Source organism: Petaurus breviceps, unplaced genomic scaffold, assembly GCF_028583685.1.
Source record: "Petaurus breviceps papuanus isolate PSGF00001 unplaced genomic scaffold, PetGlider_PUasm1.0 523, whole genome shotgun sequence".
NCBI lineage: Eukaryota > Metazoa > Chordata > Mammalia > Diprotodontia > Petauridae > Petaurus > Petaurus breviceps.
The window spans coordinates 3,162,158-3,178,158 of record NW_027186356.1 but is presented as its reverse complement, the minus strand read 5'-3'; the positions used below and the strand labels follow the sequence as shown (position 1 = coordinate 3,178,158).

The following is a 16,001-nucleotide window of genomic DNA, read 5'->3' as shown; positions in this document are numbered from 1 at the left end:
ACGCCTTGTTGCTTTGTGATTGGGCAGTGGGTCAAGAGGGCTGTGACATTCTTTGATCCAGGAGAAGGCTATATATACCCTGATGTGAGGTTTTGTTTTGGGGCTCACTTTGAGAAGAGTTGTGTGATTTGACCAGATGAGACCCTGGACAGCCGTTGAGCTCCCTGGCTTTGAAAACCCAGATGTTGGTGCTTCCCTCTCTGGTAACTGACTAGGCATAGATGTAATGGTCAGACAGCTGGAAGCCTGTCTGCTGATCTGTTTCTCTGTCTGCTTGTAACTTCTGCTTGTAACTTGTTTGTATTCTCTGAAGTTTGGGGTACTGACCTTTTCCCCCTGAACTAGGTAAATGACATATGTTTGATTAAAGCAAGATTGTTAACCCATTTTGAGTTGCTTTCCTTTAGAAAAGCAGATCTAAGAACCTATGTTGGCAGCCACCCTGGGTATGCTAGGGTGCTTGCTGCTACACAACTCTAACATTTTATAAGTTCCCTTCCAACTCTAACATCCTAGGAGTCTAAGATTTTAGAGGGTTAGTAAAGTATTCATTTTCAAGGGGGATGTGAGAGGCATGGGCTTTGCATATTTCCAGACAAAGCCTGAGGAAGTGTCCCCAAATTATTTTGCTGGGCCAGTGACAGAGCAAAGTCTAAATGACTACTTGTGTATGTTGTAGAAGACATTCTTATTCTAGCATATGTTGGATCAGACAGTGCTGGGGGTCCCTTCCAAAAATGAGATTCTGTGATTGCTGTAAAGTCCCTTATTAAGGAAACTTTTATCTTTGACATTCTAAGATCCTATAAATTTATATCTGTGACTCTGGAACCAGAGTAATAATTATCATTAACTCAAGTCTAACATATGTGAACAATCTGGGATTTGAACTCTTAAGTGTGGGAAGTTCGTCCATCAAAATAGATTGTTACCATCTCTGACTTAGTAGTTAAGTCCTATGGAATTGGCATAGTCCAATAGTTGATAAACATCAGGGAGGGTTTGAACCAAGGTCTTCCTGACTCTAATCCCAGCACTCTGTCCACTATCCATACTGCTTCTATTATAGTGTAAAATATAGCGATCAAAGAAGTTGAAGTAGTGTGGGTTCCTACTTCTGTCTTGAGAGATATGCCTGAACAGTGCTGCCTACCTGGCTCTTCTTTGTTGCTGTAATTTGCTAATTTGTGTCTTTCTAACTTGTCTACAGGTTCCTTGTTGGCTGTTCAGTTTGTATGTGCAATGGTAAATAAAATTATTTCTACGGCTGATGGGTTTATTGCAACTACAAGACATGGCTATCTCATCCGTGAGCGCTTCCACTGCCCTCAGCCAATAAGTGCCTCTTATGACCCCCTCAAGAACATCAAGGCAGCATGTACTATCAAAACCAAGAAGCAAGAAGAGATTCTAGTGGTGGTAAGAAAACAGCAGAGTAACTCAGAAAGAGTGGAAGAAAAGCAAAGCAGTACAAACAAGATCTCTCAAGTCTGTGTGGTCATATGACAGAAGGTGAAATACTACAAAGAGAATTCAAAGGGCAATCCTATCACTCCAGATAGGACTGTTCTTTGTTTTTCACATCATTCTCTTTCCTCATCATGTCATTTCAGTTCAGACCTGCCACTAGGATATCATCACTGGACCTTTTTCTTAATTTATTTACTAAACAAATATTTATTAAGCACCTACTACCATACAAGGCACTGTGTCTAGTGTTGGCAACACAAAAGTAAAATAACTTCCACTTAGTCACCATATTAGACAGGACTAGAATTGTAGGATTTTGAAGCTGGAAAAGGCCTTAGAAGTCATCTAGTGCTTATCCCTTTACTTTACAAATGGGGAAACTGAGGCCCAAACAGTAGCAGTGACTTGCCTAAAGTCACACAGGTAGTGAGCAGCAAAACTGGGATTTGAACCAAGGTGTCCTGACTTAATCCAGTATGCCATTCAAGTAAGGAGTCTCCCTTAATCAGCACTGATTAGCTTGGCTACTACATTTTAAGCTTGCTTGAAATCTATCTAACCCTGAGTTAAAACAAGGAGTAATTTTATCATCCCTTCCCCCAACCATGAACCCTTTGCTAGTTATCACTTTTGGAGATGCACATTTTCCAGACAGCAGGATTTCTGAGCCAGGACAACAAGCTGCTAGAGTATCTTCCTGTGTTCACACCATCTGCTGCTTTGGGGCTGAACAGTGAAACACTAGAAATCCTGCTTCCATTTTTATGCATGGCCTTCCAAAAAATCTCTACTTGTTTCCAAGGATTAGTGCTAAGGGGAAGAGAACCCAGAGCTTAGAGGTGCTTCCCTCATGATTTTAGAGGCCACATTTTAACATAAATTTGCCTTGTCTTACTCCAGCAAATTTCATTAGTGTTAAATATGTAGTTGAGTCCCATTGGTTATATGGTTATATAAAAATAATAGATATCAAAAAGGTTTTACACAAAAAGGTTATTCCACAAGCTTTCAGAATCACATAGATTAACTTAACACTATGTCATTTTAAAGTTTAAAAGAAATGTTTTGGAATGTGAAAAGCTTTTGCGTTCCCATAGTATTAAAAATTCACCTCCTATATGATGCTGGCAGCAGTATTTGCCTAACAGAATTCCAAGGGTATTACTGACATGACATTTTTGTAAAATTATCTTAACCCAGAAGAGTATCAAGTTAGCACCACAAAACCTAGGCCTAAAAAGAGGGATTCCAAACCCAAAGGGTTCAGAATGATAAATAAGGGGCAACACAGGTCAGAAAGGAAATCAATTACTCCAACCGCCGCTCATCAGAAATAAAAGTCTGGGAAACTGTAGTTTTTGAGGGAACATTTTTATCACATTTTGTTTTCTAGTTTAACTGTCCCCTCCCTCAATTTCCTAAAACTCTGATAATTCTGACACACGATAAACAGACTATTATTCTATACAAAGAGATGCTCTGGAAGTTTTTTTCTCTAGAGTTCTCACAGAATTATGCATGGACTGAGCAGGGAGGGACCACAAAGATCCTTACTTTACCTATGAAAAACATAAGACTCAGGAGAAGGGGACTGTCTGACGGCACACAGCGAGTCTATGGCAGAGCCAGTGCTGAGGTCCGTGTCTTTCGATGCCCAGCCTAGGGCTCCTTCCGCTGCACCAACCTTCCTTCTCTGTAGAGTTTGAAAATAGAATTTGGGAAAGAAAATGTTACCAATTATGATGATGTTTATTTTTCAAAAAAGAACACAAAAGATACTGAAGAAGTGTACCTTGATCTTAAGCATTAAAACACACCAAAAAATCAAAGTCTATAGCGGTATTGCTTTCTCTGTTTCCTGCATCCTGTAATGGTTATGGCTTCACCTTACCACATGAGACATCTTAGTTGAAGAATTGAGAACAAGAAATAGTACTGGAGAATTTAAGAAAACTCAGGCTAAACACTACTGTTGCCAGGTGGAGAAGACAAAAAATAAAAGGCTAATTGTAAGAACAATGATAATAGTTGACATTTCTCTAATTCAGCAATCAATAATTAAGGTTCTACTATGCACCAAGGACTAAGCTAGGTGTTGGGATACAAAGACAAAAACCAAATAGTACCTTCTCTCAAGGACTTTACATTTTACTATGGAAAGAAACAAACACAAATCTATATTTGTGTTGTTCCAACTCCTACCTCCAAGGGGGCAGAAAACACAAAATCTAGACAAAGTAATTTCCAGAGAAAATATTCTAGCATATAGAGGGATCAAAAAATGCTGCAGGTTAGAAAGTAGCACCTGAACTTAGCCTTGAAGGAAGCTAGGGATTATAAAAGGCAGAAGTAAGAAGGGAATATATTCTAGGCACTGAGGACAGTCTGTGTAAAGGTACAGAGACAGAAGGTGTAATGCTGTATACATAGAAGAGCAAAGTAAGCAGGACAGTTTGACTGAAAAATAGGACGCATGGTGAGGAGCAATATACAATATGCCTAGAATTATAAACTGGAGCCAAATTGCAAAGGAATTTCTTTGCTAAACAGAGGAATTTATATTTGATCCTGGAGACAATAGGGAGCTACTTCTTGAACATGGTAGTGACAGGGTCAGCCTTGTGCTTAAGGAATATCAACTTGCCTGTTTTGTGGATGGTTTGGAGACTAGAGGCAGAAAGACCAATTAGGAGACTATTCTAATGCAGACAAGACATGATGAAGGCCTGAACTAGGGTGGTGGTCATGTGAGTGGAAAAAAGGGAACAGATGCAAAAGATGCGTAGGCAGAACCAACAAAACTTGGCAACTGATTGAAATTGGGGAGTCAGAGGGAAGGGAAGAGTATGACTGAAGGTGTGAACCTGGATAACTGGAAGGATGGTGGCCTCCTCAACTGAATAGATAATTTAGGAATAAAGAAAGGTTCTAGGGAAAAGAAAGTGAGTCTTATTTTGAATTTGTTGATTCTGAGATGTCTATGAAATATACAACTGGAAATAGATAATAAGTAGATGATGATGAGGGCCTGGAACTCAGTAAAGATACTAGGGTTGCATATATATATGTATATATATTCTGTATTCATCTCTAACCCACAGAAGAACCCATAGAGAACCCACAGAAGCTAATGAGATTACCGGAAGAGAGGATGAAGTGAGAGAAAAGAAGAGGGTCCAGGATAGACCATAATGATTAGGGGACATGACATGGATGATGACAGGTTGGAGGAGAATCAAGAGAGAATGGTGTTGTGAAAACCCAGGAGAGAGAGGATTTAGGAGAGGGATGGCGAGGCAAAGTACTTTACATACATTATCTCATTTGATCCTTACAACCCTGTAAGGAAGGAGCTATTATTATCTCACTTAACAGATGAGAAAATCCAGGCCAAGAGTGGTTAATTGGTCCAGATTCACAATCAGGTCTTCTTGATTTCAGCTCCAGCCCTTATTAATTAGGCCACATTGCTTTTCAACAAGGGCTGCTGTGATGGCTCTGAGTGAAAAATCTTTCAGCATTTTATATATCAAACATCTCACTGCCTTTCAGGATTTAAGGCATCATATACAAGGGCTAACTGATGATAAGGGCTGACCTTTCTATAGCATTTTTACATACAGTATCTTGTTTAATCCAACAATGCTGTGAAGAAGGTTATAAAACCTTTATTATTATTATTTGAGGAAACAGGTTCAGAGGGAAAAGTGGCTTGAATAAGTCACACAGTTTGTCAACAGTAGAACTGGCATTTGACCTCAGTATTTCTAACTCCAAATCACTTTCAGAAAACTGAAATCTTTTTAATTAGCAAAATTGGGTCACAATATCATGTATAACCTCCACTAGAGTCTTTCTCCAATACTTCACCCTTGTGGCTGCAGGTTCTCAAAGCCTATGCTGGTGGAGTCCAAGCTCTAGAAGGAGCTATCTACCTAGAGAGGCTATGAGTATGAATTTGGTAACTGTTATACCTCTGATATTCAAGACCAGCACAGGAAAATCAGAGAGGCTCATGACTAGAAGGCTGGTCATTGGGTAATTAATTTCTTTAGTTACAGGAACTCACAAAAACCATATACTAAAATGTAAAGAGATTGTAGTAGGCATGTAAGGATAGAGCACTGATATGGCTAAAATTGCAGATAACTGAAGTAGATAACAAAGTAGAGATAAATTCAATGTGTAAAGTAGGGAATTAATTTGATATGTGTTACCTTAAGACTCCCAGCTACAAAGTGTTCAGGTCTTCTGGTCCCAGACTGAGCTTAGCTTGACCCCCAGCTAGATGCAGGAATGAGTTAAAAATAGTTGCTTGTATACGCAGAATCTCACTCCACAGTGGAATTATAATAGAATTGTATACAACATTAAATCGGGAAGGGGTCTTGGAGATCAACTAGTCCAACAGTCTCATTTTACAAAGAAAATATTCAGAGAAGTTAAGGGACTTATAGGAGGTTACACAATGATTTAGTGACAGAGTCAGGCTTAGAACCCAGGCTGTCTGACTGAGAGTTCTACCTCGTAGGAAGAAAGAGCAGAAGGCTCCAAGCTGCCAGAGTTCAGGTTCAGTGACATCTTCTCTCCCCACTAGATTTCAGCATAAGCAGAGTGCCTATGAAGTCCATAAACCACCTGGGAAAAATCTATCTTACTTCTACCCGGACCCAAGGGATATTAATTTACCTTCAGGCCCCAAATTAACCTCTGGTTCAGTCAGTATCCAGTCAGTCAAGTATATATTAAGCACTCACTATGTTTCAGGAACTGTGTTAAGCAGTGGGGGTAAAAACACAGAAATGTCCCTGTCCCTGACCTCAAGGAGCTTATATTGGGGCAGCAGCATGTATCTGTATATACAAAAGAAAGACAAAATAATGGGTGTGGGCTTAGGATGTAGCATTTAAACTGAAGTTTTCAAGGAAAGCAGGGATTCTAAGAGGCTAAAGTGAAGAGGGAGATGGCCAGTGCAAAGAGACAGAGTTGAATGACAAATATAAGGAATAGTAAGGAGGCTACTTTGGCTGTAAAAAAGAGAATATAAAGGGACATAATATCTAATGAGGCTATAAGGGTAGATTGGAGTGAGGCTGTGAAAAGCTTTCAGTGCCAGACAGGGGTCATATTTGATCTTGGAGACAATAGGAGATATTAGAACTTATGAGCAGGAGTGACGTGGTAAAACTTGTACTTTGGGGAAATCACTTTGGCAGTTGTGTGGAGAATGGGATGGAGAGGGAAGAGACATGAGGTAGGGAGCCTGTTAAACAGTGCAGGCAGGAGGTGATGATCTCCTGAATTAGAGTGGCAGCTGTGTAAGTGGAGAGGAATGGATGTATGCAAGAGATACAGAGCTAAAATTGACAATACTTGGTAAGTAGATGGATGTGGAATATGTTGGATGAGGGAAGAGTGAGAAGTGGAAGATGACTTCAGGGTTGTGAACCTGGGCAACTATAAGGATGGTGATGGCCTCGATAAAAAGAGGGAAACTGAAGAAATGGGGGGTTTAGACACTTAACAAATGCTTACTGATTAATAACACTGTCCAGAGTTAGTACTAGATGTAAAACTAGAGAGGACAAGTGGAGTATTATACCCACGTTGCCAAATTTAGTAGTTGTTGACAGTGTCTGAAATCCTTCATTAGCAAAGAAACAACTGAGTTTAAAACTTAATTTGCAAAAAATAACTAATGTAATTTACCTTACAGTGGTAATCTAAGGGCCCTGTCTCCACTCCCACAAGGCAGATATTTCTTATCTATATTGTTAACTGCCTTCCTTTCTATCCCATTCCAAGAGGTCATACCCTTTGACCTCATTATCACCTAGAAGGGTTCTACTTCCATGATTAAGAATTATACAACTAGGCCCTTCCCTATTAGGGAACTTTAGCAAATACTTTTACATCCCTTGAGCTCACCATTACCCACAAGTATTCCACTTGCATGATATCAGGAATTCTGAAATTCTTCTATCTTACCATAGCCTCTTAACATTCCATCTTTCCTTATGTTCCATTCTCTTAAACCTATTCCTCATTGTTACTCTGACTTCTAATCCCCTTTACTGCCCCAGTACTCTCTTTTGCTCTGGTCTCAATATTTTACCTTTCCAATTTTAGCCCTATAGTTAACCAGTTAAACATGACTGTTGAACCATTTCTCTTTTTGTCTTATTGCCACTTGTCAACCTTTAACTCTTGATAATTCCAACAATCTTCCTCCTCTACTCCTACTTGCATGATGCCAAATGGTGCCAGAGGAAATCACAAATTTATGCAGTGTTCCCAAAAGGCCGTCGATGTAGCGAGGTAGTCCTTTTATTCCTGCCTAATTGATTCTCTATCATATTCTCCCCAGCAGCTATTCTAAATCTTTTCTCTCCTTAAGTTTCCCATGTTCCCTCCCCCCCATCTCTGTAGAGGACCTCTCTTCAAACTTTTGTAGTGGGGTTTGATCAAGGGGAATCAAGAGTCCTCCACTTCACTTGATGAAATTAAAGGGCATAGATCTTTCTAAGAAAGGGTCATATCCTATAGAGCTTAATGTGAACTGAGTTGGGATGACACAGAAGATCCTAAGTGATCACTGTGATGAGTGGGCTGTGTTGAAGATGCCATATCACTGAGAGTCTTGAAGGCCAGATTCTTGTGGAAAAAGCTCTCCAATAGTCTGAAAGAAGAGTACTGGAAATGGCTCTCTTCTCTTTTGGCTCCCTCTCTTTGGGACAATCCCAGCATAATAATTTCTCTCCCTTGAACTTCCATCAAGGGTAAGAGGAATTTTCTCTTCCCTCTCATCATTCAGTGACAACTGTGGATTTTTTCCAAGCACAAAGAGTGGGAACGAGTGTGCAAACCTGAATCTCTGGCTACCTCCTTCTGCTTTCTGTTTCCTTTCCTGAGTATAGACCAGCAACCAGAGAGTCCAAGACATGTATTTTTTTCAGCTTTGGTGATGATCTCCTAGGTTTGAGAGTTTAAAAGTCTCTGGATTGGGTGCTCACCAACAAATGGGAAAAGATTTTTCACAATATTACTCAATAGAGGAGAAAATCACTACCACTAGGTAGATCCTGCAGCTGAACAATAAAAGAAAGACAGAAGGCTAGGAGATCTGGGTCTTTGAATTGCTTGGACTGCTAGCTGTAAGATGAATGTGAATAGGAATGCAAAATATCTACTTAGCAGCTCCATAAAGCTGTTTTACTTTTGCAGAGACTATGAGTAAAATGGACATTGTTCTTGAGTTATTTGTATCTTATCAATTTTTTTTGTGGTAGAAGAAATGAGGATGGACCAATTGCTAGGCTGGCTAGGCCCTAGCTAACAGAAGTGATTCCATGTTTGACACTGGAAAGTTCCTGTGTACTTAATACTGGTTTGGTCAACCACATATATGCAAGAAATGCAAAGCTCTACTGATCATAACCAGTTTAGAAAACTTGAGGTATACAAGATTGATACATTTTCCTAATCACGAGGCCCTTGTGGCATTAGGAGGTTGCAGTCTAGATCACCTACTGATTGTCCTCTAAATTTCCCTTCCCACCCAGTCCCTCTGAATCTGCCCAGCAACATCAGAATCAGAGGAGAGACGCAGAGATCTGGATTTTCCACTGTTAGTTCTGCATAAAGAAAAAAGCTTCCTAACACACAGAGCTTTCTAAGAATAGGTTGCCTTAGGAAGCAGTAGGTTACCCATGGTTAGACCTCTTCAAGGACAGTCGATGACTCCTTGCAGGTATGCTACAGGAGGAATTTCAGGCACAGTTGGATGAGATGCCTTCTGAGGTCCTCTCCAGTCCCTGAAGGGCTACAATTCTGTGTAGGCCTGGCTAGATCTGTAAGTTTCTTCAACAGTCTATGATATGAAATCCTTTCTAGCTTTGACATTCTGTGTTCTGAGGTTACTTTCTCAAGAAGCAGCTGATGGTGTAGTGGATAGAACATTGGGCCTTGTAGTCAGTAAGACCTGAATTCAAATCCTGCCTCAGATACTTACTAGCCACGTGATCCTTGGCAAGTCACTAAACCTCTTTGTGCTTCAGTTTCCTCATCTTATACTCAGATAAGTATACTATCTCATAGAGTTATTGTGAAGCCTAAATGAAATAATATTTGTTAAGTGCTTAGCACAGTGCCTTGCATATAATAGGCACTTAACAACAGAACAATAGTGATGTTTATGCTTGGGCACACTGGGAGAAATATCTTCCTGAAACCAATTATTTCCCCTTAAACTACTCCCTCTAAGGTTTCCCACAATGATATACTTCTTTAAAAAGGGATTAAACAAGAGGACATTACCCCCCCCCCCCAGTCTGGTTTCCACAAATAAATCAAACTCTAATAATGCTAATTTCAGGGAATAAAGATCCCTCCCTGAAATTGTCTTCTATTCAAGTGTGGCAAGTTATGTTGCGATTCTTTCCCCCAGAGCTAGGCTAGCTATGTAAGTTGTCCCCTAGGGGTGCCATGGTATTATCAGGGTTGGTATTATTTTTTTCTCCATTGCCATGGCTTCACCCTCCAACTGGTTATATTTTTCTGATTCTGTTAGGGACCAGTAACTAGTAGCCTACTTCCATTTAATTACTTAATGTCAATTGGCTTTTACAATGTTATATTTGAATATATAGCAAGGATAAATCACAAACATTTAACATAACTCATAACAATCTAGAAAATGAACCAGGCCAAATACTGATCAGGAAAAGCAAGAAAAAGTCACAGTGAGTCATTCTTCTAGCACAGAGCAGCTTAGGAAGACAGATAATGAGGTCTGTCAATATTGAGGCATTTTACCGTGTTTCCCCGATAATAAGACCTATCCCGAAAATAAGCCCTCCCCTTACTGTGTAAGATTCCTCTAAAATAAGCCCTCCCCCGAAAATAAGCTCTATTGAGATTGCTACTGTAGTGAAGGTGATCCCCTGCGCTACATGCTACATTACGGTACCCTCTGTATGCACTGTCCCCCCCCCCCCGTGAAACGCACACCGCGCTCCGAGCTGCATCCAATCAGAGCTGCAGCAGTGAGCGCATCATCCTGTTCTTTATTGAATTTATTATTGAATAAAGGTACATTTTTTTGTTCACATTTACCTGTTTATTAAAATTGCTGTCAATGTTCATTAAAATAAGCCCTCCCCTGAAAATAAGCCCTCTGGTGTTTTTCTGTCCAAAAAAATAATAAGACAGTGTCTTATTATCGGGGAAACACGGTAGTACCTAGAGATAGAAAAGGGGCTGAGAGAGAGCATCATGGCAGAAAGTGATCTCAGGGGATCTCTGAATTATCACTAGGTACAGAAATGGTTGCCATCTGATAGCTCTGTTTGGGGTCACAGATTGAGGATGTTTAAGAGCAGTCACAGTCAAGTTGAGCCCTCAGTGAGTACTGAGCACAGAGCAAGTTCCAGAAAGGCAGCTATATGTCTCTGGGCCCAGAAACTCAGCTCTAGCCTTTAGCCCAGGAAGTAAGACTGTAGTGGAATAATTAGGGCAGGACACCAAGACCAAAGGAGAGTCAGCAGTTCAGTCATTCTGAACCTACAGAACCTCCCAATGGGTAAACTAGGTATGTGCAGTCTATAGAAATACAAGCCAGGCAAAGCTGGAACTTACAAAGTTCATGCTAGTAGGTCAATAAACACATATCTACCTGGATCACACCATTTCAGAAGCACTGAAAACTTGTAAGCTTCCAGACTGAGTTGAGAAAGTAGCAGAAAGATATAGCTCCAGACATCTAGAGCAGAACACTAACAAAATCCAAAATCAAGAAGAAGGTTGAAAAAAGTAGCAAACAAATAACAACAAAAAAGAACCTGACCATAAAGAGCTACTATAGTGAGAGAGAAACTCAAGACACAGAGAAGATAGACTTGAAAACATCTACAAGTAAAATCTCAAAGAAATATGCAGATTGGAATAAGCCCAACAAGAATTTCTAGAAGAAGGGGCAGCTAGGTGGCACAGTGAATAGAGCACTAGCCCTGGAGTCAGGAGGACCTGAGTTCAAATTCAACCTCAGACACATAACACTTACTATCTGTGTGATCTTGGGCAAGTCACTTAACCCCAATTGCCCTGCCTTCCCCCCTCCAAAAAGATTTAAAAAAAAATTTCTAGAAGAGTTAAAGAAAAAGTAAAAAAAAAGCCCAGCAAAAAATAAAGATTTTAAAAGCTATATAAGAGAAGAAGAGGGAAAAAAGGGAAAAGAAATCAGAGGTATATAAGAAAGATATCAAAAGAGTATTAACAGCTTCATAAAAAAGGAACAAAACCTTACTGAAGAAAACAATTCCTTGAAAACCAAGAGTTGACAAAATGAAAATGAATGACTTTGGGAAACATCAAGAAATAATAAAATGAAGTCAGAAGACTGAAAAAAGATAAGAAAATGTGAAATAATTCATTGGAGAAACAATTGACCTAGAAAACATATCTAGGAGAGATAACTTAAGAATTATTGGACTACAATCATGCATACCCTTTAACCCTGCAATACCACTCACTATCTGGTCTGTAATCCAAAGAGATCAAAGAAAAAGGAAAAGGACCTATATATAAAAATATTTATAGCAGCAGTTTGTGGTAGCAAAGAATTAAAAATTGAGGGGATGTCTGTCAATTAGGGAAGGGCTGAACAAGTTGTGGTATATGATTGTGATGGAATACTAATTGTATATATTATTTCTATAGTATATGTCATTTCTATAAGAAATGACAAGCAGGATGGTTTTAGAAAAATCTGGAAAGATTTATTTCTATGAACTAATGCAAAGTAAAATGAACAGAACTAGGAGAACACTGTACACAGTAATGATAATGTTATAATGATGATCAACTGTGAAAGACATGGCTACATGGTTAATATAATGATCCAAGACAATTCCATAGGATAGATGATGAAAAGTGCTATCACCCTTCAGAGAGAGAATTAATAAACTCTGAGTGTAGATAGAAATATAATTTCTTCACTTTATTTTTCTAGCTTTTTTTGCAACATGGCAAATATGGAAATATGTTTTGAATGATTTTACATGTATAATTGATATATTACTTGTCTTTTCAATGGATGGGGAGAGACTGGAGGGGAGAATTCAGAACTCAAAATTATTTTAAAAATAATGTTAAAAATAAACAACAAATTTTAAAAATTATTGTACTACCTAAAAGCCATGAACAAAAAAAAAGAGCCTAGACATATTTCAAGAAATTTTGAAGGAAAACTGCTCAGATATCATAGAACTGGAGGGCAAAGTAGAAACTGAAGAATGCACTAGTCACCTCCTGAAAGAAATCCCAAAATGAAAACTACTAAGTATATTATAGCCAAAATTCAGAGTTGCCAGCTCAAGGAGAAAATACAAGGAGCTAAAAATAAAATAATCAGGTACTGTGGAGCCACAGTCAGGATCATATGAAATTTAGCAGCCATTACTATAAGGAAACATAGAGTTTAGAATATATTTCAGAAGACAGAGTATCTAGGATTACAACCAAGAATAATCTACCAAACAAAACCAAGCATAATCTTACAGGGGAAAAAATGGACATTTAATAAAACAGAGGGACTTTCAAGCATTACTGATGAAAAGACTAGAGATGAATAGGAAATTTGACATTTAAACACAAAACTAAAAGAAATTTAAAAAGGTAGACATAAGTAAGAAATCACAAAGGACTAAACAAGTTTAAACTGTTTAAATTCTTATATGGAGATAATACATGTAACTTCTCAGAACTTTGTATCACTAGGATTCTTAGAGTGAGTTTAATTATATAGAGGAGTTAGGTGTGATTCTATTATGTTTGGCTTATATTAAAAGAAGAATGGAAGGGTATGGAAGAGGATTTTTTGCACTGGGGAAAGGTGGGGTGGGGAAAAGCAGTGGAAGGATGGAAAAAATTATCTCACATAAATGGGACATGGAAGGAAAAGTTTATACAATGGAGGCAGTAGGGGTAGGGTAGCAGGAAACACTTGAATCTCATTCTTATATGAACTGGCTCAAAGAACATATACAAAAAGTTATGTACAGAAATTCTTATCTCATGGAGAAATAGGAGGGAGACCACAAACTTACAGTACAATGGTCATGATGCACATGTGTGGGGGAACACACAGGGCCAAAGGAAAACTCACAACTCTAGAATGACGGCCTCAAATAGCCTTCGTTTTCTGGACAATCCTCATGAAGTTCTCAGAGTTCTGTTTTCAAAGTTTCATGAGTTAAAGAGAAACTGACCCATCATCATGTTCTTGGCTGGCAAGCCAGGCGAATCTGCCAACAAATACGTCACCAAAGTGCTTGGAGAAGGTGGTTGGGTGCCATCATATATCTATTTTTGATTATGTCTTCAGCATCCCTACTATGTAGACTGCCAAGTACTCATTATCAGAATGCTTTTGAGTCATTTTTGATTTGTGGATGCAGAAGAGTCAGAATCCCCAGAAAGACACACATACATACACACAGAACATCATCCTTTTTGAGGACTTCCATTGGAGCTTTGCACAGTTCTCCCATTTGGTCCTTTATAATTTCTCCTCCAACTTCTTCTTTGTTTTGGGCACGTAATGGAAGTTAAAGGGAAAAATACTAAATCTTCATGACTTGCAAATGACTGATGCAGCAGGTAGGTGTTACATACATATATGTACATGTATAAATTGCGGGAGCTAGGTGGTATAGTATATAGCATGCTGGGTCTGGAGTCAAGAAGACCTGAGTTCAAATTCAGCCTCAAACACTTGCTAGCTGTGTGTTCCTGGGCAAGTCACCCATCTCTATTTGCCTCAGTTTTCTCATTTGTAAAATCAACTGGAGAAGGAAATGACAAACCACTCCAGTATCTTTGCCAAGAAAACTCCAAATGGGTAACAAAGATTTGGACATGACTGAACAACATTTTTCGGTGTACATGTTTTTCTCTCAAGCAGAATGTAAACTCCTTGAGGAAAATCCCTGTTTCATTTCTCTTTTTGTATCTTCAGACTCTGGCTGAGTGTTGACCCATTTAAAAAATTCTGGATCAGTCCTGCAATTTTAGTATTCTTAGGATCTCCTAAGAAGCAACTAGCCCTACAATGCAGAGGGATACTTGCTACAGCAACTTATTATCTTAGTGCAGGGGTTCCACATATACCCAGGTTAATTTCAGGGACTTCATAAGTTCATCCCATGAACTTGGATGGAGAAAACTCAAACCTTTATTTTCATTAATTTCTAACAAAAAATTTAGCATTTTCTTCAATTACTTAAAAATATTATTCCGGGAAGGTGTCCATAGACTTCACCAGACTGCCAAAAGGGCCCATGAATTGCAGGGGTAAGGGAAAAGTTGGTGGCAGGTGGCAGACAGAGGTTATAAGTGACTTGCCACAGCCAGTATGAATCAGAGGCATGACTTGAATCCTGGTCTACCTGATTGGAAGACATTCCTTTATCCACTATGCCAAGCTGAATAGCACATAGTAGGCACTTAATAAATATTCAACTAGCTAGCATCTATATAGTTCTTGCTTTATATGTGGACAACAACTCTGAGAGGCACGTGCTATAATTATTCCCATTTTACGGATGAAGAAACTGAAGGTAAGTGACTTGGGTGGAGGGTCACGCTCGAAAGGGTCTGGGCCAAGTTTGATGAACTCGGGTCTTTCCGATACACTGAGCCACCAGAGGCTGTGACAGTGAGGACACTCCTAAAATCCCGCTTCGGTTGGGGCTCTTGCCCAACGGGGGGTCACGGTGAGACGCTTCTCCCATTTTCTCTTTTCCCTCCCTTCGGTGCTGTTTGTATAATCAAGTGACTGCTGATAAGAAATGACATTTACGAGCGGCCCCTGAAGCCAAGAGGGCAGCGTCACGCACCAGAATGGAAGCCGGCTGAAGGCAGCGACAGCCTCACATCCAAACTTAAAGAACACTCCAGCCCCAGACACCCAACTCTGGCCCAGCGGCTCGTGCCGGGCTCAAACCTCGACCGCCGGGGTCTGGTGGAGGGTCCGCGGTCCAGTCTCTCTGTCCTGATGGGCCTGCCCTTACCCCCCCCGGGGGCCGTCACGAGGAGGGAGCTTCAGGAGATCGGAGAACTCAGCCCGGCGCTTTCGCTGAAGTCCAGCCACTGTCCACGAAGGAAAAGACGCGCGAGGGGCCGCCCCGGCTGAGAAGCGCCTACCTGGCCTCCACGCTGGCAGAACAACCTTCCCGCCTCACACGCGCCGGCCGAATTCCGCCCCCCTGGGGCCCGCCCCGGGGCGGGGCCAGCGTGCTGACGTCAAGGCCGCGCGCTGACGTGACCGGGGCGGGGTCTCTCCTGCGCCTAGTTCCAATATGGCGAGCGGCGGCGGCGGCGGCGGCAGCGGCGGCTGTGCCGGGCCCGGGGCTGGAGCCGGGGGCCGAGGGATGAGCGGCGCCCGTTGGGGCCGCGCGGGCTCCACCGCGCAGGAGAAGCTGCCCGTGCATGTGAGCGCGCGCCCTCCTTCTCTCCTGACCCCCCCCCCCCCC

The 16,001-nt window shown here is 40.6% G+C and overlaps 2 protein-coding genes and 1 long non-coding RNA gene across 4 annotated transcripts in view; 2 read left to right on the top strand and 1 right to left on the bottom strand.

The window, feature by feature from the left end:
• Positions 1–1,523, top strand: part of NWD1 (NACHT and WD repeat domain containing 1) — an 87,374-nt gene extending 85,851 nt beyond the window's left edge. Inside the window, 1 exon segment of the mRNA XM_069102099.1 lies at positions 1,211–1,523. Within this exon segment, the coding sequence (XP_068958200.1) occupies positions 1,211–1,506 (296 nt within the window). The 3' untranslated portion in view covers positions 1,507–1,523.
• The window catches only part of LOC138172349 (uncharacterized), a 39,308-nt gene extending 23,550 nt beyond the window's left edge, over positions 1–15,758 (bottom strand). The window contains exons 1-2 of the long non-coding RNA XR_011171096.1: positions 13,575–15,758; positions 3,030–3,163 (exon numbers count right to left, since the gene is read on the bottom strand). This is a non-coding gene — a long non-coding RNA (uncharacterized lncRNA). The remainder of the gene's footprint in view (positions 1–3,029; positions 3,164–13,574) is intronic.
• Positions 15,759–15,824: 66 nt separating this feature from the next.
• The window catches only part of SIN3B (SIN3 transcription regulator family member B), a 75,853-nt gene continuing 75,676 nt past the window's right edge, over positions 15,825–16,001 (top strand). For both annotated transcript variants that reach the window (XM_069102096.1, XM_069102097.1), the window contains exon 1: positions 15,825–15,959. In XM_069102096.1, coding sequence (XP_068958197.1) covers positions 15,828–15,959 — 132 coding nt within the window. In that variant the 5' untranslated portion in view covers positions 15,825–15,827. The remainder of the gene's footprint in view (positions 15,960–16,001) is intronic.